This window comes from Zingiber officinale, chromosome 2A (genome assembly GCF_018446385.1).
Source record: "Zingiber officinale cultivar Zhangliang chromosome 2A, Zo_v1.1, whole genome shotgun sequence".
Taxonomy (NCBI): Eukaryota; Viridiplantae; Streptophyta; class Magnoliopsida; order Zingiberales; family Zingiberaceae; genus Zingiber; species Zingiber officinale.
The window spans coordinates 105,817,820-105,844,022 of record NC_055988.1 but is presented as its reverse complement, the minus strand read 5'-3'; the positions used below and the strand labels follow the sequence as shown (position 1 = coordinate 105,844,022).

Below are 26,203 nucleotides of genomic sequence, written 5' to 3'. Positions count from 1 at the left end.
AGGTAGATCTTGGATTTTTAGGAACTTTTAAGTAGTAGGTAGTTGTTTAGTAATAGTTTTTCCTAGGGAAAGCATACCAAGGTCTTTATTTATATTTTCTAGTGTTTGCTTTAGATCCTCTCTCTGATTATTTTTATGTATGTGATTTTTTAAAGTAAGAATTTAATTTTCTAAAACTGCAAGTCTATAATGTAGAGAAGTAAGTAGTGCTAGAATAGTGTTGTTCTGTTGTAATAGGATTTGGTCTCCTTGACTGACTAAGAAAGAATTACTATAGCCAATATCTTTAGATTTTGTGAATTGTTGGGAATAATCAAGAGCGGCCTTGTAGTAAGAATTTGAAAATTGTAACTTGTTTATAAAAAATCCAAATAGGATCTTAAGGTTCTGATATCATATAAAGTCCGAATAGGTTCTTAGGGTTCTGATACCACATATATATATATATATATATATATATATATATATATATATATATATATATATATATATATTCAAGTCTCAATTGTAATAATTTGAATCTTGCAGGATCGAATTTTTCGCATTCATAAAGACATGAAAATAGAAACGGTAAAGTACAAGAGCATTAAACGGCTAGAACGATGATATTTAAGCACAGTTTGCTAACGGCTGCTCACACGCGACACGACGACGAATTTTAAACGCACGAAATTTAGAACGAATTAAGCCGATCGACCGGAGGTGATCGAATTATATTCGTGCTTTTCGCAGTAGCAGGCCGGAGATGAGGACCGACACCATGAAAAAGACGACGGCGATGAATGCGGCGACGACGGCCCCGCTGATGCGCTGGCAGAAGCCGTCGAAAGGAAGGCAGATGGCCACCCAGTTGGCCCTGGAGCTGCCGTTGTGAGCCAAGTACACGATCGCCGCCGCCGCCGACGCCGCCGAGGAAGTGAAGGCGACCATCACCGAGTCGAAGAAAAAGAGGAAGAACCTTGGGCACGTCGCCTGCGGGCGGACGATGCCGGCGATAGAGAAGGGGAGGGAGAGCACGAGGTAGCCAGCGGCGATGCCGTTCGCTATCACAAAGAACCTGCAATTTAAACCGATCGTGAATTGATTAACGTTTTAATTTGTTTCTTTTAATCATTTCCATTTATGGGACTGACAACAGCGCGGGAAGGTCGGTGAAGTTGGCGCGAAATTGGAAAAGCTGGGTGACGAAGGGCAGCGTCTCGTTGGTGGTCCCCATGGTGACGGCGGCCACGAGGGTGGCGGCGATGCCGCAGAGCCGCAGCACGAAGTCGAGCAACGCCAAGGCACGCTGGCATCCCCCGGCGGCGCCCTTGGCGGTGTTCCTCAGGAAGAAAGGGAAGGTGCGAGGCGGCGGAGGCGGAGGCGGGGGTGCAGTAGCCACGGGAGCTTTGCCCCTGGTGTCGGAGGCAGGGTGTTCGTCGACGGGGATGACGGTGGCGGGGGCGGCATCGGCGCTGGTGCTCATGTTGGGAACTAAGTGGGAGTAGGTAGCTAATGAAGAGGAGGGAGGTCAGGGGTGTGATATTGCTGGTCCAGAAGTTGAGCATTTATACATTTTTAGGAGAAAGCTGCAAGGGGAACTGCCATGGTTGTAGTGGAGAAGGTGAGGTCAAGCCTCCATGGAGCAGGTCCTCTATATTATTTTTTTTTTCAATCCGAACCATGGTGACTGATTCGGTCCATGAAAATTTTCGACCGGCCGTGAAGTTCATTCAAATGGCCAAATTCTTAAATTTATTATTACCGGGAAAAAAAATCCACACAATGGAGCAGGTCTTCTCGTCAACTCCCACACACTATTGACTGAAACTCCGTGTACCGCCGAGTTATCTTTTTTATGAGCTCCTAGGGAATTTCGTTGAGTTTAAGAGAGCCAAAATGAAAATATAAATGAAAGTGCTCAACCAGAGTGAGCCATGTGGGATTGGTAGCTAAAGAGAGGATTAGTGGAATTGGGAGCTAAAGAGAGGATTAGTTATCTGAAAGGACAAAAGGATGAACAAAAGCATTTAGCCTTCAATGCTTTAAAAAAACCTTATTTATAATCTTTGAAAAGAAATCTCAACCATTAAAATGATATTCAGATTTTCCTTGTATCTTTAGCAAGTTCCAACCTAAAACATTTTCTTGCAAAATATAAAGGCATTAAAGTAAGGAGGTCAGTTAGGTTTATAAAATTAAACCTTTTTATATTTTATATATTGGCTTTTTTATGCATCATTTACCTAAAAGAAAAAAAAAATGAAATTAAAAAAAATAATAATACTTCTCAGAATAAGAATGGATATCGAGTCTGACACAATCTTAGCGGTGGTGACTTATAAATTTTTTAGAAAATTAACCAAAAAAAAAAGTAAATAAATAGGTCGCTAGAAAATTATAACAAAAATGAGATTAACAAGAAATTAAGAGCACAAGAACTATCATAGGGCTATATATATTTTTTTAAAAAAAAAAAAACTTGAATCCTGAATCCAACAAAATTTAAGAAAGAAAAAATATATATTTCTTCTTCACTCTTCTTATCAAGGCTTTTGAAGCATGACCTGCCTAATTCATTGCTATGAAATCATGTAATTATAATTTTTCCTTTCCAGCTAAATCATCTCATTACATATACTCTGAAGATACATTCCAAAATAGTTTAGCTAATTAAAGGGCAATATGATGCATAAAATTTCTGCCAGTACAGAATGTCGAAGAAGAATCGTTGAATCTATTGTGTACAGTTTGACCTTCCATTGCAAGAAACTTTCTACAAGTTGAACCTGTGACTACAAAATAACACAACTTTATCATTGTCAAAGCTCTCCTTCACAAATTGGCTAACTAGAGTCAGATTAATCCTCCTCTACAGTGGATAAACATGTTCTAATTGTATGTTAGGTTCAGGGAATGAAATATCTTTTCCTAGCAAAGTAATTAGCCATCACACACATTAGGTGAAGTTTGGTTTGTCGAAGCTATTAGCCATGTCAACTGCCTTGTGATCAAACGGAGAGAATTTAACTTGTCAAAGATCAGTTAAACTATTTACCATCAAGGAAAGCAATACATCATTTTAATTCAGTCAGCCCGAGCACTAGGCATCACCATCACTTATGACAATGTTTGATATATTATATCGATAAATGACACTGTTCAAAAATTAACAGGGCGGCGTTAAATGAACTCCCCATCTCGAGTTTGACCGTAGTCAAACCTCTCACCTTTATACAATAACAAACAAATTCTTGGCATGTGACAGTCGTATTTGCTTCCGAACACAAACTCTCAATACTCTCATGCACCTAAGTTTTGTTTTCCAATGCCATTGTCACAACAAACACAAGAACAGCAGTGCATGACAGGGAGCCGGCAAGGTTCTACACAGCGATAGAACTTCATCCATGAAAACAATTTGGTTTTCAGTTTCGCTGGAGAAGTGGTGAACGTGGTATGAGAGATGGTTTTGGCTCCCTAAATGAATCATAAGGATTATTTTCTCGGAACTCATCCAACAATGCATCCACAGGCATTGCTCGCAGAGATTCAATCAATCCCCTACTTGGCACATCTAGCTCGGATCTTGCAGGACTTTCCCCAGAAGGTTCATAATCCTAAAATAGTTGAGAAATAGTGATAATTATTTTTCATTTTTTCAAATTTACCATTTAACCAAGTTTGCACAATATTCAGACAGGTTCAAACTCAGATCTTGCAGGATTTAGCAGAGAAGCATGCTAGATTACCTTGTAATTATCTTGAAAAGTGATTTGTGCATGCTTGTTGATATCTGTGACATGTACGGCATGCTCCTCCTCCAGTTGTCTTATGGCTGTGGCATGAGATCCTACTGCAACGATGACATCTAGTGTGTGCTTCCTTTCGTGTTCCAATGCAGCTGTACAAGACAATCAAGCAATAAACAGGAGTTTGTCGATATATTGGAGAAGTTAGAACGCTTACAATCATAGTGTTGAATGATGGCTGTGTTACTTTCTTCTGCAGCATCCTCTGATGCATTTCGTGCCGAAGCAACCTCTACATCATGTTGTTCGTTGGCCTCAATAGCGCTCCTGCAAAAAGTTAAACAATGACTAGGGCTAAAAAAACAATGGCAATAAACATGAACAGGATGCTTACTTAATGTGCACGTCCATATCAACTGCATGTCTAGAGTTCAACTCTAAAACAGATTCAGTTGTCTTCTTCCACTTTTGAGAGGCCACATCCACAGCCCTTGCACTAAGAATTTAGTTGGTGATGGAAATGGTAAGAAAACAGTGCCACAACAACAATAATAAGGGGGAAAATTCACAAAATGTGAAAGAAGAACAAGCAACAGTTCATATTACTGACCATTGCTGGAGTGTAGTTTCCATGCAACAATGTTTGGCAGCAGAAAAGCTGGAGCCATTCCTAAAATCGCTTTCTGTCTGCTTGTATATTTCTTCCCACTTTCTCTTCGCGTCAGTGGTTGCTACAGTCATCATTGTTGTGAACTCTTCCACAGTTTCCTTGTTCTCTAAAGCAGCTTCTCCCAGGCTGGCAAGTTTCATAGCCACCTGAAAAGGCATATGATTATCAGGTTATGCTTGAAATTTATTGATTTTGTCAATAGTTAGTTGCAAAGACAATAATTTGGACAAACCAATTCTTTTTGACGGTGCATGCGATTGGAAACTAAATCAGCTATCTCTGATAAAAGTTTTTCTTGTTCAATCCTTGATTGTTCCTGCTTTCATAAATAATCAATAAGATTACCTAATAAAGAATAGTACGGCATTGGTTGATAAATTCAAGAATAATACCTCATATTCCTTTTGGAACTCTTGAATACTATTCGAATACGATTCATGCATCCGACTTGAGTGGCATTGAAGCTTCTTCATTTCTTCTCCAAACTTTTCTAGTAGCCCATGGATGAACTGGGAGGCCTCTTTAACATGGATTAAACTATTGCTAAATCTCTGCAAAGTTGTTTGATAGAAGCTTTCCTTAATTTGTTGAGAGGACCATCAAAATATATTAGATAGTAAATCTACTAACCTCCCGAAGCTCTTGTGTAAAATGTGCAATCTCTCCTCGATGTCCTAACAATAGATTCTGAAGTTCACTCAAAGTTTGATCCGATTCACCTTCCCCCAGCGCTAATAACTGATGCATGAGTACTACAAATCAATGAAACAAACAAAAGATAGAAGATAGATTATTCTACCATTAAGATTATCAAGCTGCTTACTTGATTGAGAGAACAACAATTGGCAAAAATTATTGATGACATCTCTTCTAGGCTGTCATTACTTGAAGCCTTATGTAGACGCACTACATTCTGTATAGCCTCTATGTGTGATTTGAACAATGATTTTGAAGCTAAAACTTTCTTCTTTAGCTCTACTGCCATCTAAGTCAACAAACATTAATTTGTATTGGTAAGTACCAACATTGTCAAATTCGTACTAGGTAAGCATGCTCCCAGAGATAAGTACCTTATCATTGTAATTAAGGCACGACTGACATAGTTTCTCAATAGATTGAAGATACTCAGTTTGTTGGTTTATGGATACAGCTATAGTATTGCAAAGTAATTCAACCTTGGCAACCAATTGAGCTTGGAAATTTTCTACAACAGACCTGTTGGCAACGAGCAATTTGTCTTCTCTAGCTGCAATTTTATGTTTTAGGATAAAGAAATGAACTCAAAGAAAAAAACAAAAAATAGATAACGATCATCTATTAATAAGTTTGAAGGTACAAAAAAACTGACCTATCTTAGAAAGTAGCAATCCATTATCACGAACAGATATCTCCAAATCAGATCTCAGAACAGAAGCTTGATGTGCCAATGCATTTTCTGTCTTACGTTAACCTGCATCAGCACATGCTTATAGTTTCTTTTAAAAATACATAGTTTAACTCACCAGCTTTTCTCTGCTCTGAGATTATAAAATCTTTCTCCTTGAGAGCATATTGAGTCCGCTTAACATCATCCTTTGCAATAACTAACAAGTTGCCCATGTCTTCTAGCCTTTTCTGAGTATTACAATGAATGAATACCAAGAGATTAATAAAAAGCACATAAATTAGTTACTCCAATCACCTCTGTTTCCTCAAGTTTCCGACTTAGCTCAGCAGAACAATTGACCTCAGCATTATACTTTTCGTGAATATCCTCAAGTTTCTGGTATAGAACAGGCAAAAGGTGGAATAGGTATTATAAATATCATTCACCATTGCTGCATATATCAATGTTAGTAAAACATGCAATGGTTCTCACCTTTTCATTAGTTTCTATCTGAACAATCATTTGCTCAATTTGTTCAGTCATTGCCTTTGAAAAAGAAAATATACAAAAAAACATCAGCAAAGAAAAATTATTGAAAATGAGAAACAAATTATGTAATGAACTATAAGCAGTTACAAAAAAGGATGGTAAAAGGGCATATTTCAATAAAACTGTACCCATTACCTCTCCATTAAGCATTAGTAAAGTCATTTTGTTAGGCATGTCGCTTATGCTTAAATCAAATAATAATACGCAAATGGCCAATAACAATTTTCTTTAAAAAAAAAACACAGTAAAATAATATACCTTTCTTTCACTCTCCTCTTGGTAATATCTTTCCTTTGGTATATAAACACCAACTTTCTCACGAGTTGCATATACCTCTAAAATGTGAAAGTCATTAGTTTATTCATCGAGAAATAGGCCACACAACCTGTTGCAGGGCAACAACCAGAAATTTACCTGCTTTAAGTCGATCAATTTCACCATATAGATCTTTTATTAATGTTGATTTCATGAGTTTTTGGTTAACCTGTGATCATCAAACCAAAAGAATTCATAAGCCACACCTGAATGTGTATGACACTCACAAAATATACATGATTATCAATTATGTTCTATATCTTTTAAGTAAAACTTTGGAAAATGGAGAACTCTGGTATAGTTTGAGGTTGGCTAAACATTCAAAGTTAAATAATTCATATTCTTGGTAAACAATAAAATGGAATAAATAAATCACCTCAGGCTTATTTTTTATGCTCTTTGCTCGGTGAGCATAATCTAATGTACTTAGAGTTTCCTCCAGACAATGTACAGACGGTGAAACAGTAGCTATTATGCATGTCTTAGTCCTTCCACCTAAGGAGTCACGAAGTAACCGTGTGAGTTTACTGTCCCTGTACATCCAAAATGCAACTTGTCAAACAAACTGAAGGTGGATAGACAAACAACATAATGTTTGAATGAATAGGCTAGTTGAAGGCCAAACCTATAGGGAATATGTCCAAGATGTTCTACCAAAGCAGTAATAACGCGACCCAGAGTAAGCAAACTTTTGTTAATTTCTCCTGCTTCCCTTGCACGGCCCTTTCACCAAAAAGGAAAGATAAACAAAATTGTGTCATTAGAAATGAACAGGTAATGGGTTATGGAACACATCACTTTTCCAGCCACAAACGAAGAAAAATATATAAAAAAAAAGTAAATAGAATGTACCTCCCTAGCTCCTGACCGTGAAATATTTTCTGATCCAGCAAGGTCAACAAGATTTAGCTTTCCACATTTGATCAGTTCTTCACCCTCTGGAGTGGCCTCTTTAATGTGAATGGTAATGGAAAAGAGAGAGTGTGACCGACTGAAAATTAAAACAAACAAAATAAATTTTAGAAAGAAGCTAAAAGAAAAATAAATTTGATTGATTTGTAAATTCTGACCTTGATTGCTTATTTAATAATGTTTCAGCTGTGCGCCTTTTAGCAGAACCTCTTTCTAGGAGAGAAAAGATTTCATCAGCATTCGTTACTATTTCCTCCTCTAGTCCTCTTACTAGAACACCACCCTTGCCATCTTCCATCAGAGGCAAAGTCTTTTTTTGTCTATCCTCTAAAGTGGTCTTGGACAGTTCTTCAAGAGCAAGCAAATCAGTGATTTCCTCATTATATAATTCCAAGAATGTGACTTTCACGCTGTATTCAGCATTTTGACTCTCCAATGTATCAAAAATTTGTTTTACAGCTCTAGGAATGACTCCTGCATCAGCGGGCAACTGGCCTTTTGGTCCACTCTGAAAATTAGGAATTTGCATTCAAATTAATCATCTAAAATGTTGCAATTCTAACTCATATAACTATGAAATGTCTAAAATGTTCAAATCAACAGACATAACTATGAGTGCATACTTTGTATGCCAATAGAATTTACTCAGAAAGAAACATACTTTGGCCTTTCTGCATTCACCTTCCATTGTGTAGGTCTTTCCGGTACCAGTTTGTCCATACGCAAAAATAGTGCAATTAAAACCTTCCAGTACTTCTCTCACAATAGGAACTACAGCTTGATCATATAAGTCCTTTTGCCTTGCTTTAGGACCAAATACCTATTGAAACAAATAGTCTACTATCTAAAATGTTGCAATTCTAACTCATATAACTATGAAATGTCTAAAATGTTCAAATCAACAGACATAACTATGAGTGCATACTTTGTATGCCAATAGAATTTACTCAGAAAGAAACATACTTTGGCCTTTCTGCATTCACCTTCCATTGTGTAGGTCTTTCCGGTACCAGTTTGTCCATACGCAAAAATAGTGCAATTAAAACCTTCCAGTACTTCTCTCACAATAGGAACTACAGCTTGATCATATAAGTCCTTTTGCCTTGCTTTAGGACCAAATACCTATTGAAACAAATAGTCTACTCCAATGAATTAAATTATGTCATACCTCGAGACAAAGAAGAATCATAATTTTGTGGAGCACAAACTAAAAATGTACTTTGAGAAAAAGAAATAGCATTTTTTTACCACAACACCAAACATGTTCGACTAATTGATCAGTGATCACTACAGGCGTTTACTTCTATGGAGTAATGGTATTAACAAAGGCATACCTTGCAACTATGAAGACTTAGAATGCAAAGAAAAGGAGTCCACTCAAGTACTCATAACAACCAACAAGTTTGAATCAACAATAAAACTTGGAGACTGCACACTAAAAAGGGAAAAATTTTGAAGTTGCAAATTAAAATATAACCATTATTGATAAAAATAACAAAAAGGATCGTGCATAGTGGGCATGCATGCTGCCATCCAATAGCTCAACAGTCATCATTTCACTCCTTAAACTAATAACACCAGATGTTGGAAGATCTACTACATAATAGTTGCCTTTACTTTAATATATGGAAGCAAGCCTTGCATCTATGACTCTGGGTTTCAAACCCAGGACCTAGGCAGCAACTTCTAAGGTAATTAACACATTTGATTACAGACATCAGCCTTGACTGCAAGCACTGCTTAAGCAAGACTAGTGACGATTTAGTTTCCAATCCATACTAACGCAGACATCTATGAAAATTGTATAACCCTTATTCGCTAATTATCAATCACAGATCAATTTGGTGTAGGATATCTGCGAAAAATGACTTATTTTCATAACGATCTCACAAAAGTCAAACCTTGTCAAACGTGAACACACGATCTATCTGCTTCCCAACGATGGTCTGTGTGATGGATACCTCCCTGTTATAATCATTGCATGTTACAACTTTCGGCGCGTTGCTTCGCAGCTCATCCTCGCTGAACGGCCTTCAACCGGATCAAAGAAACAGTGAGAACGAGATCGCTAACCAATCGACGTAGGAAATCATGGAGTTCAGAGAGGCACAGAACTCCTCCATAAGAAGAGTTCCAGATCGCTCAGAAAAGGGAACCCTAGCCCTAAATAGGTGGTGGGGGAAGAAAGGGGAGAGGATATTTCCCGTACCTGCAGCGGAGTAGGACCTGCACATTTACAGCCTTTTCTTTCTCGTGGCGAAAGGACGCCATGCTTGGTGTGGAGGCGACCTCGAAAGACCTGTCAATGGCGACGAGAGCGAAGAAGCAGGGTTTCTTCGCAGTGGGAGGATGGGAATGGTTTTACGGGCGGGATATGATATAGCGTTTGAAATTGTGGTGCTCGAGCTGTATCCGCCGTAGGATCTAAGAGAGTAAGATGATCGAATGGTGGTAGTGACCTAATTTAATAGAACAGATACGAATAAAATAATATGGACAATTAGCTAAAAAGGCATATCTCATTAAAATACTTAAGCGATGTCTATTTTTTTTAAACTATTTTTAATTACCTTGATGTATATTAGAATCACAATTATATCTTTTCATTATATTAATATAAATTTTAAATATAGTGATAATTATTTTATATGATACATATTACATTTTACTAAATTAATCCATTAATAAAATTTAAAATTAATTTTTACCGAATGCAAATGGAAGTGTATTCAGAGCAAAGGTGTTAATTCAGATTGATTTGGTGGGTTCGGATAGGATTGAAAATTGATTATAAAAAAAATTAGATCCGAATTCAATTAGAACCCGAATTCAAACTCAATCTAAAAATTTAAAATCTGAATATGTACCCGGATAACTTGAATAATCCCCTTCACCTAGAAAAAAAACCTAATTTATCTTAATATTTCATTATTCTTATATTACATTGTGCATTCATGTACATAAAATATCTTAATTTTTAAAATAAAATTTAATTTAATCTAAAAAAATTCTAAATCCTAAATTTAGGTCAACTCGAATCTAACTCAATCCAAACTCGATCCCAAAAAAATCAATCCAAAGACTCAGTCTCAACTCTATCTAAACTTAATTTTTTTCGAATCAAATTGACGGATAATATGCATTTTTTTACCCTCTTAAATTGGGGCAACAACATTGTAAAGATTAAGGAAGTATAAAGATGTTAGTGTTTGCCACCCGACACACACCGCTAGCCAATGCTATTAATGGATCATGCTTAATCAACCATTAAAATTGGAGCGACACTTCCAAATTTACTACCTAGATCGACCACAGCATCGAGGGCCTAGAAGAGGAGGCACTCCTCCATCTACGCATGTTCTATCACCAACTTGTCCTCTCGGGACGGTGTAATGACTAGTGCATGAGGTACTATCATCATGAGGTATGGGGTTTAAATTTCAACATAGTCAAGGTAAATACTTCCCTCATGCACCAGTCACTATTCCAAATGCTAGTAGTCACTCGTGATTTATCTCATCCGTATTGGCCTTAGGACGGATTGACAGGAATACTAGAAGCGAACGTAATCATCTTTTGCCATCATATTCTATCACCAACTCCAACTCAAACAATACCTCATAAGTCTGAGGAGCCTCATACCCTCTACGTCACATAAACTCTCGTAATTATAAAATTATTATCACGTAATCTGGAGATCATATTATTGAATCTCAAAAATAATCTTTTGTAAAACAGGATAAAATTACATATAAATTTTTTTCCTGAGATCTTGTACAGACTATCCTTAATTTCAATCAAACTTTAATAGGAATAATCTAAATAAACTTAATTAAATTTAATAAAATTATCTCATTAATTTATTAATTTAATATTTTATTTATTAAATATTTAAGTTAAAATTTTTATTTTTAATTAATATATTTTATATTTAAAAATATTGAAATCAATTAACATCATTTTGATGTGGTAAAAAAAAAACAAAAGAAGAGTAGATATTGACTAAAACTTTTATATTATTGAAAAAAAAAAAGAAAAAAAAACGGTGGATCCTTAACGGTATCTGGCAGTAGACAAATTCAGTACTCGAATCTGAACCGGATCCGTAACCCGATAATTTTCGGGGAGTTGCTTCTCCTAAAGAAGGAATCGGTTCGTTTCCTAGCGGGCAAACTCAGTCGCCGTCGTTGTCTGTTCAAAGAGGGTTGGAATAGAACCGGAGCTTGCAACCGAATCAGAGATGGCGATGAGGTCCGCGCTCGAAGCGCTTTATCGCTTCTCCAGATCTCCGGTGACGGTGGCGAGGGAGTCCGCCGCATTGAGGAGCGCACGACTATTTAGCGATGGGAAGGGTAAGATTCTCAGCGAGGAGGAGAAAGCCGCGGAGAACATCTACATCCAGGTCTCTGTAAAACCTTTCGTCTTCCTATCTGCTTCTATCGGTGTGGATCTTTGTCGTTTTGGGGCTTCTATGGTTTGATCTGTGTAGAAAATGGAGAGAGAAAGGATGGAGAAACTGAAGAAGCAGCGGGAGAAAGAGAAAGCCGATGGCGAGAAGGAGAATAGTGAGAAGGTATATTAATTGAGATATTTAGCCACATCTTATTTCAGTCGCTATATGATTTTGGTTGTTCATACTTGTCTGATATATATTTGATTCTATAAAGTTCTGGTGTTTGCTAGATTTGAGGTAGACTGTATTCGTTGGATGAAAGAGCATAGCATGACCAAACCTTCGTATTCTAATTTCCTTAGAACCATCTGACATGGGGATAAAATTTTATGTTAGACCTTTTTCCGAATTTTGTTTGTTATTCTTCACGATTAGGCAACCTGCTCCTTGCTCACATAATGGATCCAGTTACTGAACTAAGCTATAACTATAAGCAGATCAAAATTAGGATTATGTAGAGACAACTCTGTTGCACCTTATTGTTTATAGTTGCTAATGTCAATGCAACTAAACTCACTAAACCACCAACAAGACCAAATTTTTTTTTTTTTCAATTTTCTATAATCTGAATATCATCACTAAAAATCTGTTGTTTATTCAGTTGTTCTAGCAATTATAACTGGCTTAGTTATCAATTCTGGAGTTAGATAGAAACTGTAAGAATAGACACAGTATAAGGATACACATATATCCCTAAACTCAAAGATTAGTGTGTGATTCATCAAAGCTATGATAAGAAGTATGAGGGTATAATGAATCTTGGTCGGAATCAATCTTATTTAAACTCTATATATTTTGATAATAATGAGCTTTAGTTGGTTTATCACCCCTGCATCGAATTTGTTGATACTGTCGCTTCATAGATCTAGTGCCATGATCACAATCCTAGGTTACATGAGTGTAACCTTCCTCATTATAATTGCCTCTATCAATAGTTGTACTTTTATCAATGTTGATATCTTCATTTAAAACTTTTTGTACATTGCAATATGAGTAAGTAGTTGTGTTTTTCCATTCTCACTAACTTTTTACTTAGTCGTTGCATGGAATGGATTATAACCAATCATTAATTTGTCATTTTGCTTGTCACCTAGTTTTTTAGAATAGATTTGGAATCTCCCTTTGCTAGAATTCTTTTTTATTTATTCATGACCTTTGGTTCTATTTAGGGTTGAATGTTTGAGAATGTTTGGGTCTAGATTCTGGTAGAAATTCTTGGTCAAAAGTTGCATCATGATTATCTTCCTCACCACTATCTCTTCTAGCTTGCACTTCTTTAATCTATTGAGTTAGGAATTAAGGTGGTCATGGTGGAATTCTTGCTTCATCAAGCAATGGATTCCTGACCTTAATAACATTTCACCAATTTATAAATGGATCATCTTCATTCTGGACAATGCCAATATCAAAATGGCTATATCACTGAACTGTTGTACTTTCTTCTCTTGCTGTATTCCTTGAGATAAATATTATAGTGAACACAAATCATTTTCTCTAACAATAAGTGAGGCAATTTTGCATTTTAGTGTAAATAAGTGAAAATATGAACTAATTTATCTCGGAATAGCCATTTCAAAATGTTGTCTGAGAGAAAATCTGTATTGCAATCATTTTTATATTTTAGAAAATCCATCAGCTGTAAAATAGATAAATAAACAAAATTATATTTTTTTAGCATTTAATTTATATCTATATGATACCGTAAAGATCACCAAAAGGATCATATACCTCTTGAAACAATAAACTTTCGTCAATAAAGCCTAAGTGTGCATAAGTTGTTATTTGGATTTATCCAGTAGGCTGACTAGGAGGAAGGCCGTCTAGAATTTAATCAAGCGCAGCCAGGACATTTAGATTACCAAAAAATAATAAAAATTACCATATGATTATTTTTCATAACATAAAATCTACACTACTTGAAGAAGAAGCATTTGCATTTAACTTTTCCTTTTCACTTTAGCGTGCTCTATTTTACTAGCCCAGCACTCGGCATTACCCTCTCTAAACATCGTCTGGTTTTTACTTTGCAGAAATCCCATGACAAGAACTGATGCCGCTATGCTTCTTCAGTCTGGTCTCGTTGTAATGTCTCTTGAACAACTTTGATCCTTGTAGGTCAAATCGATGATATGAATAAGCCACACGGTTTAAAACTCCCCTTATTGCCGATCTGTCCCGGGAACTGTGGATGATTAAAAAAAAGGATAATCATGTGTGACATTTTGACTACGCAGCATGTTGAAACTTGAAGGAAAAGCGCATTGTGTTCTACTCACTTCCTCCAGTAATTCATCAGCAATGTAGGTTGCCTTGGTAAGTTTCGTTTATGGTTCATGGCTACTACGGAAACTGCATCACAAACACACACACACACACACACACACACACACACACAAAGTTGAGTCGAATTCGAATACTGGATACTCTCAATGTCGGAGCCAATCCAGATGATTACTCAAGTTGTGGGCCATGAGCACTGTGCTGATACTGTTATCCCGGGCTAGCCTCCTTCGTCCGACGTTGTCATGCCAGGCTAGCCTCCTCTCTCCGATACTTTTTTTCTTCCTCCCACAAAAATCTTATTTTCATCCCATTGAGCTCCCAAGCTACCGTCCGGATAGTTATAAATGTAGCTCCGCCCTTGCTATATCTAATGTGTAAATTTTTATGAATTCCCATAGATAGTTTAAGTTAAAACTTAATCTAAATTCAATTGCTAAAAATAAATCACACTTACATATACATATTATCCAGTTTAAAAGAGCTTGGAAAATAATATATTTTAGATGAATGTATGTTGACTAAATAAATAATAATATTAATGTTCCTCACCATCTATATTATTGGTTATCATTGTTCATTTCTCCAACAAGAATGCGATATGACAATATAAACCTTATGTTTTCCTTTTTAAGATTTTGAGTTCCAATTTACCTTCACAAACATCGGATCGGTTACCAACTTTGCAACACCTTCGTCAACTTTTTTGAGCAAATATCGAATATAAAACAAAGTTAAAATGAAATCAGAGGACAAACTAATTTGATTAATCAATGGGCCAGTCAGTTGGTTCTTTTCTATACACTACGCAAAGAACGCCTCGCTAACATTCGATATGCAGCTGCAATCAAAAAAAAAAAAAAAAAAACATATCCAACTTGATTACAACATGCAAACAAAGAAAACAATGTCAATTACTTCAGCATTCTGAGTTGATAACCTTGACCGACGCAAATTTCGGATAGCATTCACTCTCAAAAACTGCCGCTTAATAATCTATCTCTTTTCTACTTGAGGAACTCTACCACTCCCTGGGAGATCTCCTCCAGAAAGGAATCAAACCCCATGAGACTGGAGAAACCATCAACATTTTGCTCTTCGATGAGATATCTCTCGAATACCGAGGCATCATCCTCCGCCCCGCGTATAAAGGTAAGCTTTGGCGTGATGCACCTTTCCTGTTTTAATTTATTGATGGTTGTCCTCAGAAGACCTAGAAAATGGAATATTTCAGACCCTTTTTAACACTGCAAAATGACAGAAACCAAGCTTCCAGTTTCATGTAACAAAGTGCAACAGAGCAGAAGATAACTTACAATCATGCGGAGGAGGAAAAGGAAGTGAAAGATCAGCTGAAGGGCTATAGTATACAATTAAATTAGTGAAGGCATCCAAGAGAAAGATCGGGCTTCCGCTTGCGAGGAGAGCTCCACGACTTAATGAATGGCGAGGGTATGCCAAATTGTCTGGTGTACTGTAGGAAGCAAGCAATGGATATATAGCAAGCTGAAGGGAAATTGGCTCCAGAGCACTGCAACAAGCAATTCAGTTAAACCGAGTACTTTGGAAGAAACCTGATTCTAACAATACACCCCAACGACATTAACCTAGATTTCTAAATAGTTTAGCATTTATCCCAGGCCTTTTCATGTTTCCAAATTTGAGTAACCTGATTCTTAGATCTTCAATTTGTTGAGCAAAACAATATATTCCAATAGTATCTTACTTCAAGGAAGTGCACTAAACATGTCCAGATGGATATTTTCTGGTTGAAAATTTGTCAATACATCATTTCAAAATTAAACGTCAAATAATTACCATTTACTAAGCCATTCGATAGTATCTTTGGTCATTATAGGTAGTTTTAAGTTAAGAAATTTACCTAAGAAAAAGGAAGCCCACTGGTATTAACTTGATGCTAGTTTTGGCATTTGTCTGATTGCCAACTTAACCACTATTTGTGCTACAAGGACCTAATTGGTCCAATAAAAAAACTCACCTAAAAAGGCATTGCAAGTATATACGAAAATCTGGGTGAATGCCTTCCTCATGTAAGCGGAGAAGAGGATTCCTTAACAAGGCAAAGATTAGTCGAGGCATGGACTGTAATTGTGGACATTGTGAGAAAGCAACATCAACGCGTGAAGTTTCATTCACCGCACCGCTTTGTACAAGTCCATGTGCATCATTGTATTGAGCAGTAAGAATGACCAGCCAATCATGGAGCAACAACCTTCCTTCTCTGACACCTTCCTTTAAGGAAGCTAAAATCACCTGAAAGACAATGAATGCGGAAGAAATATGAAATTACAGCATGTTTTTTCTAATATATCTAGAGAGGGACAGCAATTACAGGTAAAAACTGAAACTCGAGTATTAAGGAAAACGATTGACCGAAAATCAGAGCAAGTGAGACTGGTTTGATAAGGAACTAATTGAAATGACTTTTTTTTACTATAAATACTTACAAAGTTTTAACTCAGATCTTTTGAACCAAGAACTGACTATTGGACAAACTAAACATGGAACTTCAACTTCTACTAATACAATCTTGCATGAAAGTGCAGGACTAAGTGGCAAAAAATCAAACTTTAGTCGGCAATTTGTCATCATCATTCTCTTCCAACAATGTAAGAGCCTTGGAAATTGACATTGAAATGTAGAACCAAAAGTTAACAAGAAGTTTCATAAGAAAATGCATTCTACGTCACAAATATTACCTTATGAACAAGGATGGAGAGTGTTGCTTCTGGATCAACACTGTCATAAAGTTCATTCATGTTTGAAGCAGAACTATATTGCAGTGTCCTTATCCGTAGTCGTCTCTTGACACAAAACTTTGAGCTATATATAAACACAAAGGATTAAGTTACCCAAACCAAGCGATGGAGAAAAGCAACAAACAAGTGACTATGATTGTATTGTACTAGAATAGAGAACAAGGAATAGGCTCAACTATGCCAATAAGAAACTAAAATGTTCCAAGAAAATCATGGTCCTCCAAAATGATATCCTCCATAATACTTGATAGGAGAAATATACACTGGATCATACTGAACATTAAAATTTTAGAACAAATAGAAAAAATATGCATTCCGAGCATCTGAAAATTCCAAAATTTATAATCTATAGAGAAATCAGGGACAGTGCTTTGGAAAATCACTTGATCATCATACTTTAAGGAACAAGATGGATGCAAGTCAATATCCCATACTTGAGTTGTGTACATCTCAAGAATCTAAATTTAATACTGTCAGAAATGCATATATACACACCTTCTAGCAGAATTCGACTCAGAAGTGTCAGTATCCTCCTGAGGAACAACAATACTGTACTGAAATGCCAACTGGAGAACTGGAGGTTCTGTATACCTGCAAAGCAACACTCATAATATCAATCGCTCTATGTTAAACACTCATAATACCCGCTTCTTGGAAGATTACTGACACAATCACATCTGCAAAGCTTCTTTTCTACATAATTTTATGAAGATTATCATTCTAATTTTCTCAATAGAAGAACTAACAATTGTGATCCCCTCCATGTTGAGGAACTCCAACCTTTCATGCTATGGTCATTTCTAAACAAATCCAGATTGTCCTATTTCTGTTCCATTTCCCTATTCTCAACGTATATCACCAAGCTGTTAGATAAATAATGTGTCACCAAATGCACTTCCCAATTTAAGCTCTAATATTACAGAATGAAGCTCTGTAGAATTGGAAGGAAGGCTATTTCTAAAGGATGACTACAACGAAAGATGAGAATTTTGATACTGCAACAAGTATTGTGCTAGCTATTTTTATTTAATAAACAGAACTGCAGTCTACACTATCACATAAATACAATTCTTATAGGCTAGGTGGGAGTACACAGCCACACACCATTTGGTAGTGAGGAGATATATAGTTGCATCTTAATTATCAGGTAAGAAGATCATGTCAAACACACGTTTTATGATCTACAAGTTATTAGTTGAGTACAGACTACTTTGGATTTGAAACATGGAGGCCATGGTGAAATCCAGTCTACACCATCACAGAATTACAATTTTTATAGGCTACAGAGGGAGTAAACAGCTACACACCATTTGGTTGTTAGGAGATAATTGCATTTTAATTATCAAGTAAGGTCATAGCAAACATGTGCTTTATGGTCTACAAGTTATTATTTGAGTACATACTACTTTGGATCTGAAATATGGAGGACGTGGTAGATATGTAGTTAAAAACTTATAATCATGATCATATACACATTCATCTTAAAGTGCCATAATGGTACAATCATTGTAATATCTCAGAAACTAAAAGGTGATAATAGTGATGATGGTCGATGGTAAAAAGATGACACTCAATTTATGTGCACATGCTAATTTTTATATGCTTTCCTTCTGACCTTTTGATTGTTTAACGTACATAACTTACAGAATATCCTTTAACAGACGTATGAAGTTGCATGGATTCACTTTTCTGTATATCAAACTGTAGTTTTTTAAGTGATTAAGTATGAACCAAATCTTGAAAACTGAACAACGAAATTGCAGGATCCTGAAGAGAGATGTGGCAGTCTTTCCAAGCACATGGTATATACCTTCTTGCATATGTGTACTACCATGTTCATTGAGCTGAGACTAAACAGTGGCTATACAAATTTGGAGCCTACTATATACTCATTCTTCCCTTGAGAATCTAAGACCACATGTCATTGACAAATGCCTAGATTTTTTATAACTTTTGAATTATATTTAGCAAAGATTTCTTCTCTCCCTTTTCTTCTAGTTCCTTCCACTTGTCTAACTTGAATCTATGGAGCATGTTTCAATATATCCACATCACTTAACCAATATCATCTTTGTTTTATCTTCTATTCCCTAAATATTTACAACCTTTTTTATCAGTTCCCAACTCTCCACATCTACATTGACCCTCAACTCTGTCCTGTGACATTAAACTTTCAAGCATAATTAAAAATAGCTAGATAGGCCAATGGAGCCAACAATAACATGCCTTCTACAAAGAATATTTTACCTGAAGAAACCATTAGAATTTGCAAACTCGAAGTCATATGCATATGTGGCAAAAGAATCACAGTAGATGATATGTTGAACATTTTCATATTGTGGATCTGGAAAAAAATGTCCATACTGCAAGAAATAAAAAGAACTAAGGGCAAGTTGAAAAGACTTATATATAACATCAACAAGAAGTACAAATAGAAGTGATGCTGCATACAGAGTATCCAAGTTTGAAGTCAGAAGATGTCCTCAATCTTAATATGCAACCAAATGCATAAGGGCGACTCAACATACGATACCTGTCCAAGTATTAGGGTTAATAGTCAATAAATCTAGAATAAGAGAAATAATTCATCAAATAATTTATTTTTTAAATCTAGTAATGATCCATAAACTCAAATGGATTCTTAATATTCATCTCTAAACTCACATGTCTTGTGGAAGAGTAGAATCATCCATGTTAGAATAAAGAAATAATGAGCCACCACTTTCAATACTCAAATACTTGAGAGAAGCCAAATCTGTGTATTCATCAGTGATAGCAAAAATATCAACACAAACACCAGCTTGAACAGCAACAGCAGCCTGTGATAATGGTCAGCATTTACATGTCAAAAAGTTCATCATGAAGCTGTTCATCTAGATGACAATACCAGATCTTTGTAGAATGGTGTCTGCTCAGAGAGCAAAGCAAGGTCAGCATCTTCCCTCTTGCTAGCATACTGTTCCCCATAACGTCTTGTATCTAACTGTCCAGATCCGTAATCAGGAGGGCCAGACATGAATGCAAATACCCTGGCTGTTAGGAAGATAGATTCCACAGATAAGATAGCTAACAAATCTAAGCATAGAAGAAAATGATTTTCTAGAAATTAATTCAGCAGCAAATAGAAAAAATAAGGGAACTTTGAAAAGTCTTCTACAGTTATACCCAGTGCAAATGTACTCCCATATTCTGAACTTAGGTAATCAATGAGAGCTGTCATGGCTACCCCAAACCCACGGCCACCTAGTAATACACCATCATTATGCCCTTGCCCTGCAGCAGTTGTTCTCTCCCAGGAAGTTGTAGGCTTTAGTGTCTCAAGAGCTGCAGCAATACGATCCTTGCATGTTTCTACCTACTTACATAAAAAAAAACATTTGATTATGGGAAACATAAACTGAGCTAACAATTGGTTATTGTCAAGGGTTACCATACAGGAGCTAGAAACGAAAGCAGTGGCATGACATCTTCAAGATCAACAGGCAATCTGTCCTCCAAATCAGGTGGAATAAAAATGTTTTTAACGACTGCTATTGGACCTTGAACATCATATAAGCCAATCTTGTGGCTGAATGTAACCAGACCAAACAATGATCCTGGTACCAAAGCTGTAAAAAATAAGAGTAGAAGAAAAAGGAGACTACATCAGTAAAAGACAAGATGCAGCTATATCAGTATAGAAGATGAAGTAAAGTTCTAAGAAGAATCTTTAGTTCCAACCAACCATTACCTTCAAGAGCTGCCAGGAGTGCACTTTTGACAAGTTCTAGAAATTCTTCAGAAGCTGCGATTAGGGTGTCAAGGGAGATTGGGATTCAGTACATGGGCCCAATAGCACCAATAAAAACATAACATAAGGAAAATAGTTGAACAGACAAACAAATGAGTATCACTAAATCACTAATCATTATTATGATCTTAGAAGCCTTAGAAATGCCTGACAAAATGAATGCAAGAACTGAACAGGTGCACACAAAACAAAGGTTCTAACTAAGCAAAGAAAACCTCAATAAATAACGGATGAAATATTTGCTTGAAGGCAACCAATATGAAGAGTGATATCCAAAATTCAGTATCAAGTTTGAGCTCGACATTTCTCTTATTGTGATGTTGCAACTATTCCATTAAAAGGGTAACTTCTAGACATAATCACCTTATTTCTCTTTTCTGGTACTTGCAGAATTAGTGGCGGATGAAGGCAATTTGCAATTATTGCAATTTAAAAGTAAACAATATAAATCAATTCCTCTGCTGTGCCAAATATAATACTTTTTCTCTGATTTTCTCTCCTTAATCCCTTTTCATCCTCATTTCCTCTTGTGCTACCACCATTCCGAAAGCACACCGACACAAGATAGCATTGCCTCTTCTTGTGGAGTGGCACAAGATAGCTTCAAAGCAGTGGACTATTGGAAAATACCAATAACTTCCACTTTGCCTCATCTTCCTTTCTGAAATAGCACCACCACTACACTTCGCCTACAATATTTGGACTCTTCATCTGCCCTCTCAGTACAAATTCAAACACTGACACTTTGAGCATGCTCTCAATATTCCCTACTGATCATGTGAAAATTTTCAAAAATAACAATGTCAAATACTTGGATCAACACTTATGTCAGATAGTAGTATCCAAATCCAAGTAGCATAGGCTGGAGCAAGAATGTCAACCAATATGAAGAATTATATGCAGAATTTATGATTCTACACTTAGACACACTACATAGGTCTCTAGTGGATTCAGTATCTACACTAAGAGTTTAGCATTTGGGTCAGATTAATCTACCAACTAGAAGCAGAAAAGAATCATTTATGACAGATATGATCATAGTCTTCCCAGGTAATAATTAGTTGTCCGGGAGAAATCAGTGATGCAGCTACCATGATTGACATAGAGCTACTGTGCACATTTCGAAAGCTGTTCTATAGTAAACAATCAAGCCAGCAAAAGAAGTAAGCAATCTCCTCGAGCAAGGAAGAAACTGCAAAGGCACAGAATTGCATATCTTAGCTGACGGTTGTCGCTCCAATGTTTTATTTGAACTTTAGTGATTCAACTAGGCCATTTGAACAACAGAACCGAGACTGGAGAAAGTCTTTCTCTTTTGTCTACCTTTATCTTATCCCACAGAGAAAGATAAAGCAAGTGTATTTCATGAAGTATATGTCCACGAGAAAATTTAAAATATGCACAATCCATTTCTTCCTTGATAATAGATTTAATTTGCTTATTCCATTGAACAAGTTTTATAAAACCATCAAAAGACAAACATTACCAATTAAAAAGGGAAAATTTTACAATATAATAAAAAATGCAGCTTAGAATTATCTTGAGGTAAGAAAGAGACATTCTGAGTCAAAACAAACCTCACATTTTCCATAAAAGAAAATAATTCACCATGTAAACTTTAGCCATAAGCTCACTAGGGGTGTAAACAAACAGAGATGAATCAAGCTTAAGTGTGTTCAAGTTTGTTTACTCTCTTATGGAACTTGTTCAAACTTGTTTATTAAAAATCTTATTGAACTTTCCAGCCAAGCTCAAGCTTTTTATCGAGCTCAACTAATATCATTGTCGTACTTATAATTTATGTTAAAAATTTATCTAATATATGAACACTATATTATTTCTTTATTTAAGATATTATGAATAGTCTAGGATGATAAAATTTTATAAATTACTATATTTTTATGTATTTGAATAAAAAAATTAAGAAATGACTTTACAATTAAATTTTACATTATAAATAAATTTATTGATAAATTGTTCACGAACATTAACCAACCTATATATATATAACCAATGTTCGGTTCAAAGGTGTGGACTAAGGCTTTAAGCGTATCTTGTATATTCACACTTAGAGTTTAGACTGAAGCACAAGTTGAGACTCTAATATCATGTAGTAGCAAAAGCAAAGTCTATTTCATCCTAAAATGACTGAACCTTTACATTGAGGGATAGAACACCCCCATCAAAGACTATATTGATCTACTTTGGACTTGTTTTGGACAATAAAGCATGATTGACCATATGGAAAATCTCTATTTCTACTAGTCCCATCTAGCCATAGAATGCCTAAACTGCGCTAGAGAGCACATAAGCAACACCAAACTAAATGCACTATTCAATCGGCATTGCAAGAAACCTAGAGAAAGTGAACAGAACAAGAACGAATACTGAAAAAAAAAGGTTGCAAATTTCTATAATTTACAAGATAAATCCACCGCTGCGACATAGACAGGTCGAGTCTGCATCTCCCCGTCACCAGATCCCTCCGCTGCAAGTAAAATCCTTTACTCAGTCAGATCAGACCGATAAACCTCAAAACGGTCACGAAGTCGATCACCTGGGAGCTCGAGGTCGATGAAGGAAGATGACAACTCCGGGCAGTCCTGGGGTTGGGTGTAGCGGTCGAGGGTGGCGGAGTCGAGGCCGATGAAGGAGCCGCAGAGCGCGCATGTCCAGCCCCACCGCTCGATCTCGCAGAGAGCACTGAGGTAGCCCCAGCAGTTTTCGCAGCGAGGGAGCAGGTGGCCGCCGGAACCGTAGAGGGGGGTGTCGCCGCGCTCGTCGGCGGGGGCGAAGGGCGTCACGGTGACGCCCCAAGGGAGGCCGGAGGCCTCCAGAGTCTTGTCATCCGCCGGGAATCGGGACACGGTCGCCCGCATCGCCATGGCCGCCGATGCTTCGGCGAAACGATCTGCAATTTACAGATTGGGAAATGAAAAACACGCACACACTTTAATTATTAATAATTATATTTTGAATTAGGCACTATTACTTTCATATCAATAAAATTGGGGTTTTAGAGGGTTGAACACTTAGGCACTTCTTCACTATTCACTGCTTCTTCACTATACTACTCACTATTCACTATCCAATTATTATTTATCATTATCTAAGTTACTTAGAGGAGGATTTCTTTGATAATTAGAGTTTGAGAAATCGCTTGTCAAGTCTTTATTGTCATAGTTCTATCCCCATGTTAGTAAAAGATAAAATCTGTTATCTTAACGGTCCCATGATTATTTGTGAAGAGGTAAATCAAAAAATTATATTTGACCAGTACGGAGAGAGTTTTTTTTCTCAGCTTTGCCAAGATTCAAACTTTTGCTCCATAATAGTAATTCTGTCCTCACTAACCAGCTCAACCCTGCCTTGGGGGCGTCATGATTCTATCCCCACTCGTGTGGTTAAAAGGTGAGTTTTATTATAATAGGATATGGATCATTTTTCGATGGACATATACTTTTGAGAAAAAATTCCTCTCACCCCTAGCTAGTAGTCACTTGATGATTGACTATATATTGATCCTATAATTTTTTTTTTCACATTATTTGAGGACGGATTGTAAGGGAGCTTAAGATGAGAGTAATCATTTTTTTTCTTTTTGTTTCTGGCTACTGTTCTAACTGTACTTTTCTTATGAACTTCTTTTTCTCCAATTTCATTTGCTCATAAAAAATTATATATTAATTTTGTAGGTCATTGACTCTGAACACTCCACACGATCAATCCTATAATTATTTATAAAGAAATAAATTAAGAAACTGAGCAGGTCAGCATATGAGAGAATATTTCTCCTGATTTCATCGAGGATCAACTCTTGATTTAGCAATTCTATCGTGATCAACTCAGCTAAACCCTAGGGCAAATAATTTGATATAAGAGTATTTCCATGTTGAATGCAACATAGGACTGTGTACAATAGAAATAATGTGGTCTAAGGTGAGAATTTCATGTTTATGTAAGAGAATTTAAATTGAGGAGTATGTTAAAATGCTAGATGAGATGGCAAGTAGATGAAAAAATTGTCCAATGAATGAAGGGTTGAATCAAGGACGGAACTAGGATATTAGTTTAGTGTAAGTAAATTGTAGCTACCACCAACGGACACGTTATGGAGGGTGCCTCATTCGATTCAGTTTTGGCGGTGGGCTCAACAGTAATGTCACGGCTGAAGCTCCGCTTTGCAAGCCGCAACACCATTGTATAGCAGGACAAGAGCTAACTCCAGCCCACAAATCATAATGAAATCATAAATCAAACATAAATTTAGCTATTCTAGTCAACTGTTGATATAATATCAGTATACTGATATCAACTGGCTGTGACTCAAATATTTGTACAATAATTTATTTATTTATTGTCATGATTGTGTAATAATGACTTTATTTTATTTTTTTAGGTCAGTTGCCCACACTGGGCCTGAGTTGGCTTTGCTCCTAGGTTGAATTTCAGATTTGATAGAGCGTAAATCCTTATACTCAACACAACTCATCCTCTCATCCATCCTACTTTTTAATTATCATGATTTACCTCCTTAGCTCGTGATAGTCTAGGATGAATTGATGGAGACATTAGGGATGAGATCATTGCCTTTTGCCTAACGTGATCTGTGATGAGAGTTTGGTATATATAACAAAATTTACACTGAGGAGTATGTTAAAATGGCTATCTAGACATGTTGAATTAAGTCATCATTTTTTACTTGTTCATCGGTAGTGTACAGTTGAGTTCATTAGGTAGCTTTTAAATGGCTTATATAAATCACACAATTTGACTTATTAGTAAATCACATTTAGTATTTTAGAATTAGGAAAAGTAATGATTGCTTTGATACTTTCTTTTGATTTTCTTGTTCCATTTGTCTAAGATAATCATGTTTCTTTGAACCCCTTCTTAATTATAGATTAAACTTTTAAATTCTATAAATTACTACTATATAATCACAATGCATAACCTTAAAACCATGTAAATAACATGTAATCACAATATTAAATTTGGTCTTTAGCTCTTTCTTTATCACGACACACCAACATATAATGCATACCTAACTTACCACATAAATTTGTGTCTTATAATTTGATATTTGTATCTTATTTTTTAAAAAAAATAATACAAATTTTGTATATATCTTCTCACGTTAGTAACACATTACCCTATCACATATCCAATGTTATATATATATATATACCACTATTGGTGTTGGTTTACACACCAACATGTTAGTGCTGGTTTGATGTTGGTTTGCGCAAACCAATACTAACGTGTTGGTACATAAATTAGCACCACGATTGGTGTTGGTTTTCGTAAATCAACACCAACGTGTTGATGTGTAAATTAGCATCACAGTTAGTGTTAAC

At 36.2% G+C, this 26,203-nt stretch overlaps 4 protein-coding genes across 5 annotated transcripts; 1 reads left to right on the top strand and 3 right to left on the bottom strand.

Annotated features, from left to right (window-relative positions):
• Positions 1 to 522: 522 nt before the first annotated feature.
• Positions 523 to 1,514, bottom strand: LOC122039857 (casparian strip membrane protein 2-like). The gene is made up of 2 exons (XM_042599279.1): positions 1,134 to 1,514; positions 523 to 1,057 (listed from the first exon to the last, which is right to left on the bottom strand). The coding sequence occupies exons 1-2, from the start codon at positions 1,463 to 1,465 to the stop codon at positions 712 to 714; spliced, it is 678 nt and encodes a 225-aa protein (XP_042455213.1). The 5' UTR covers positions 1,466 to 1,514; the 3' UTR covers positions 523 to 711.
• Positions 1,515 to 3,062: 1,548 nt separating this feature from the next.
• LOC122041862 (kinesin-like protein KIN-5C) lies at positions 3,063 to 9,888 on the bottom strand. 2 transcript variants are annotated; one of them, XM_042601717.1, is made up of 23 exons: positions 9,753 to 9,888; positions 9,445 to 9,574; positions 8,507 to 8,665; positions 7,702 to 8,051; positions 7,484 to 7,622; positions 7,257 to 7,354; positions 7,008 to 7,164; positions 6,731 to 6,800; positions 6,575 to 6,651; positions 6,260 to 6,313; positions 6,083 to 6,163; positions 5,904 to 6,015; positions 5,750 to 5,836; positions 5,472 to 5,647; positions 5,225 to 5,386; positions 5,032 to 5,139; positions 4,794 to 4,952; positions 4,634 to 4,717; positions 4,342 to 4,547; positions 4,126 to 4,227; positions 3,949 to 4,058; positions 3,732 to 3,883; positions 3,063 to 3,599 (listed from the first exon to the last, which is right to left on the bottom strand). In XM_042601717.1, exons 1-23 carry the CDS (start codon positions 9,812 to 9,814, stop codon positions 3,408 to 3,410), a joined length of 3,027 nt encoding a protein of 1,008 aa, XP_042457651.1. In that variant the 5' UTR covers positions 9,815 to 9,888; the 3' UTR covers positions 3,063 to 3,407. The 2 variants fall into 2 exon arrangements, with proteins under 2 accessions (XP_042457651.1, XP_042457652.1); XM_042601718.1 differs by lacking the exons at positions 8,507 to 8,665; positions 9,445 to 9,574; positions 9,753 to 9,888 and adding an exon at positions 8,205 to 8,359 and having other exon boundaries at positions 3,065 to 3,599.
• A 1,796-nt stretch (positions 9,889 to 11,684) lies between these two features.
• Positions 11,685 to 14,252, top strand: LOC122039856 (uncharacterized protein At2g27730, mitochondrial-like). The gene is made up of 3 exons (XM_042599278.1): positions 11,685 to 11,945; positions 12,033 to 12,116; positions 14,027 to 14,252. The coding sequence occupies exons 1-3, from the start codon at positions 11,784 to 11,786 to the stop codon at positions 14,045 to 14,047; spliced, it is 267 nt and encodes an 88-aa protein (XP_042455212.1). The 5' UTR covers positions 11,685 to 11,783; the 3' UTR covers positions 14,048 to 14,252.
• Positions 14,253 to 15,010: 758 nt separating this feature from the next.
• On the bottom strand, positions 15,011 to 23,781 carry LOC122041861 (protein transport protein sec24-like). The gene is made up of 14 exons (XM_042601716.1): positions 23,404 to 23,781; positions 23,269 to 23,334; positions 20,787 to 20,840; positions 20,492 to 20,664; positions 20,222 to 20,411; positions 19,944 to 20,089; positions 19,721 to 19,875; positions 19,508 to 19,589; positions 19,304 to 19,419; positions 17,552 to 17,647; positions 16,997 to 17,120; positions 16,276 to 16,550; positions 15,593 to 15,807; positions 15,011 to 15,489 (listed from the first exon to the last, which is right to left on the bottom strand). The coding sequence occupies exons 1-14, from the start codon at positions 23,729 to 23,731 to the stop codon at positions 15,284 to 15,286; spliced, it is 2,226 nt and encodes a 741-aa protein (XP_042457650.1). The 5' UTR covers positions 23,732 to 23,781; the 3' UTR covers positions 15,011 to 15,283.
• Positions 23,782 to 26,203: the final 2,422 nt, after the last annotated feature.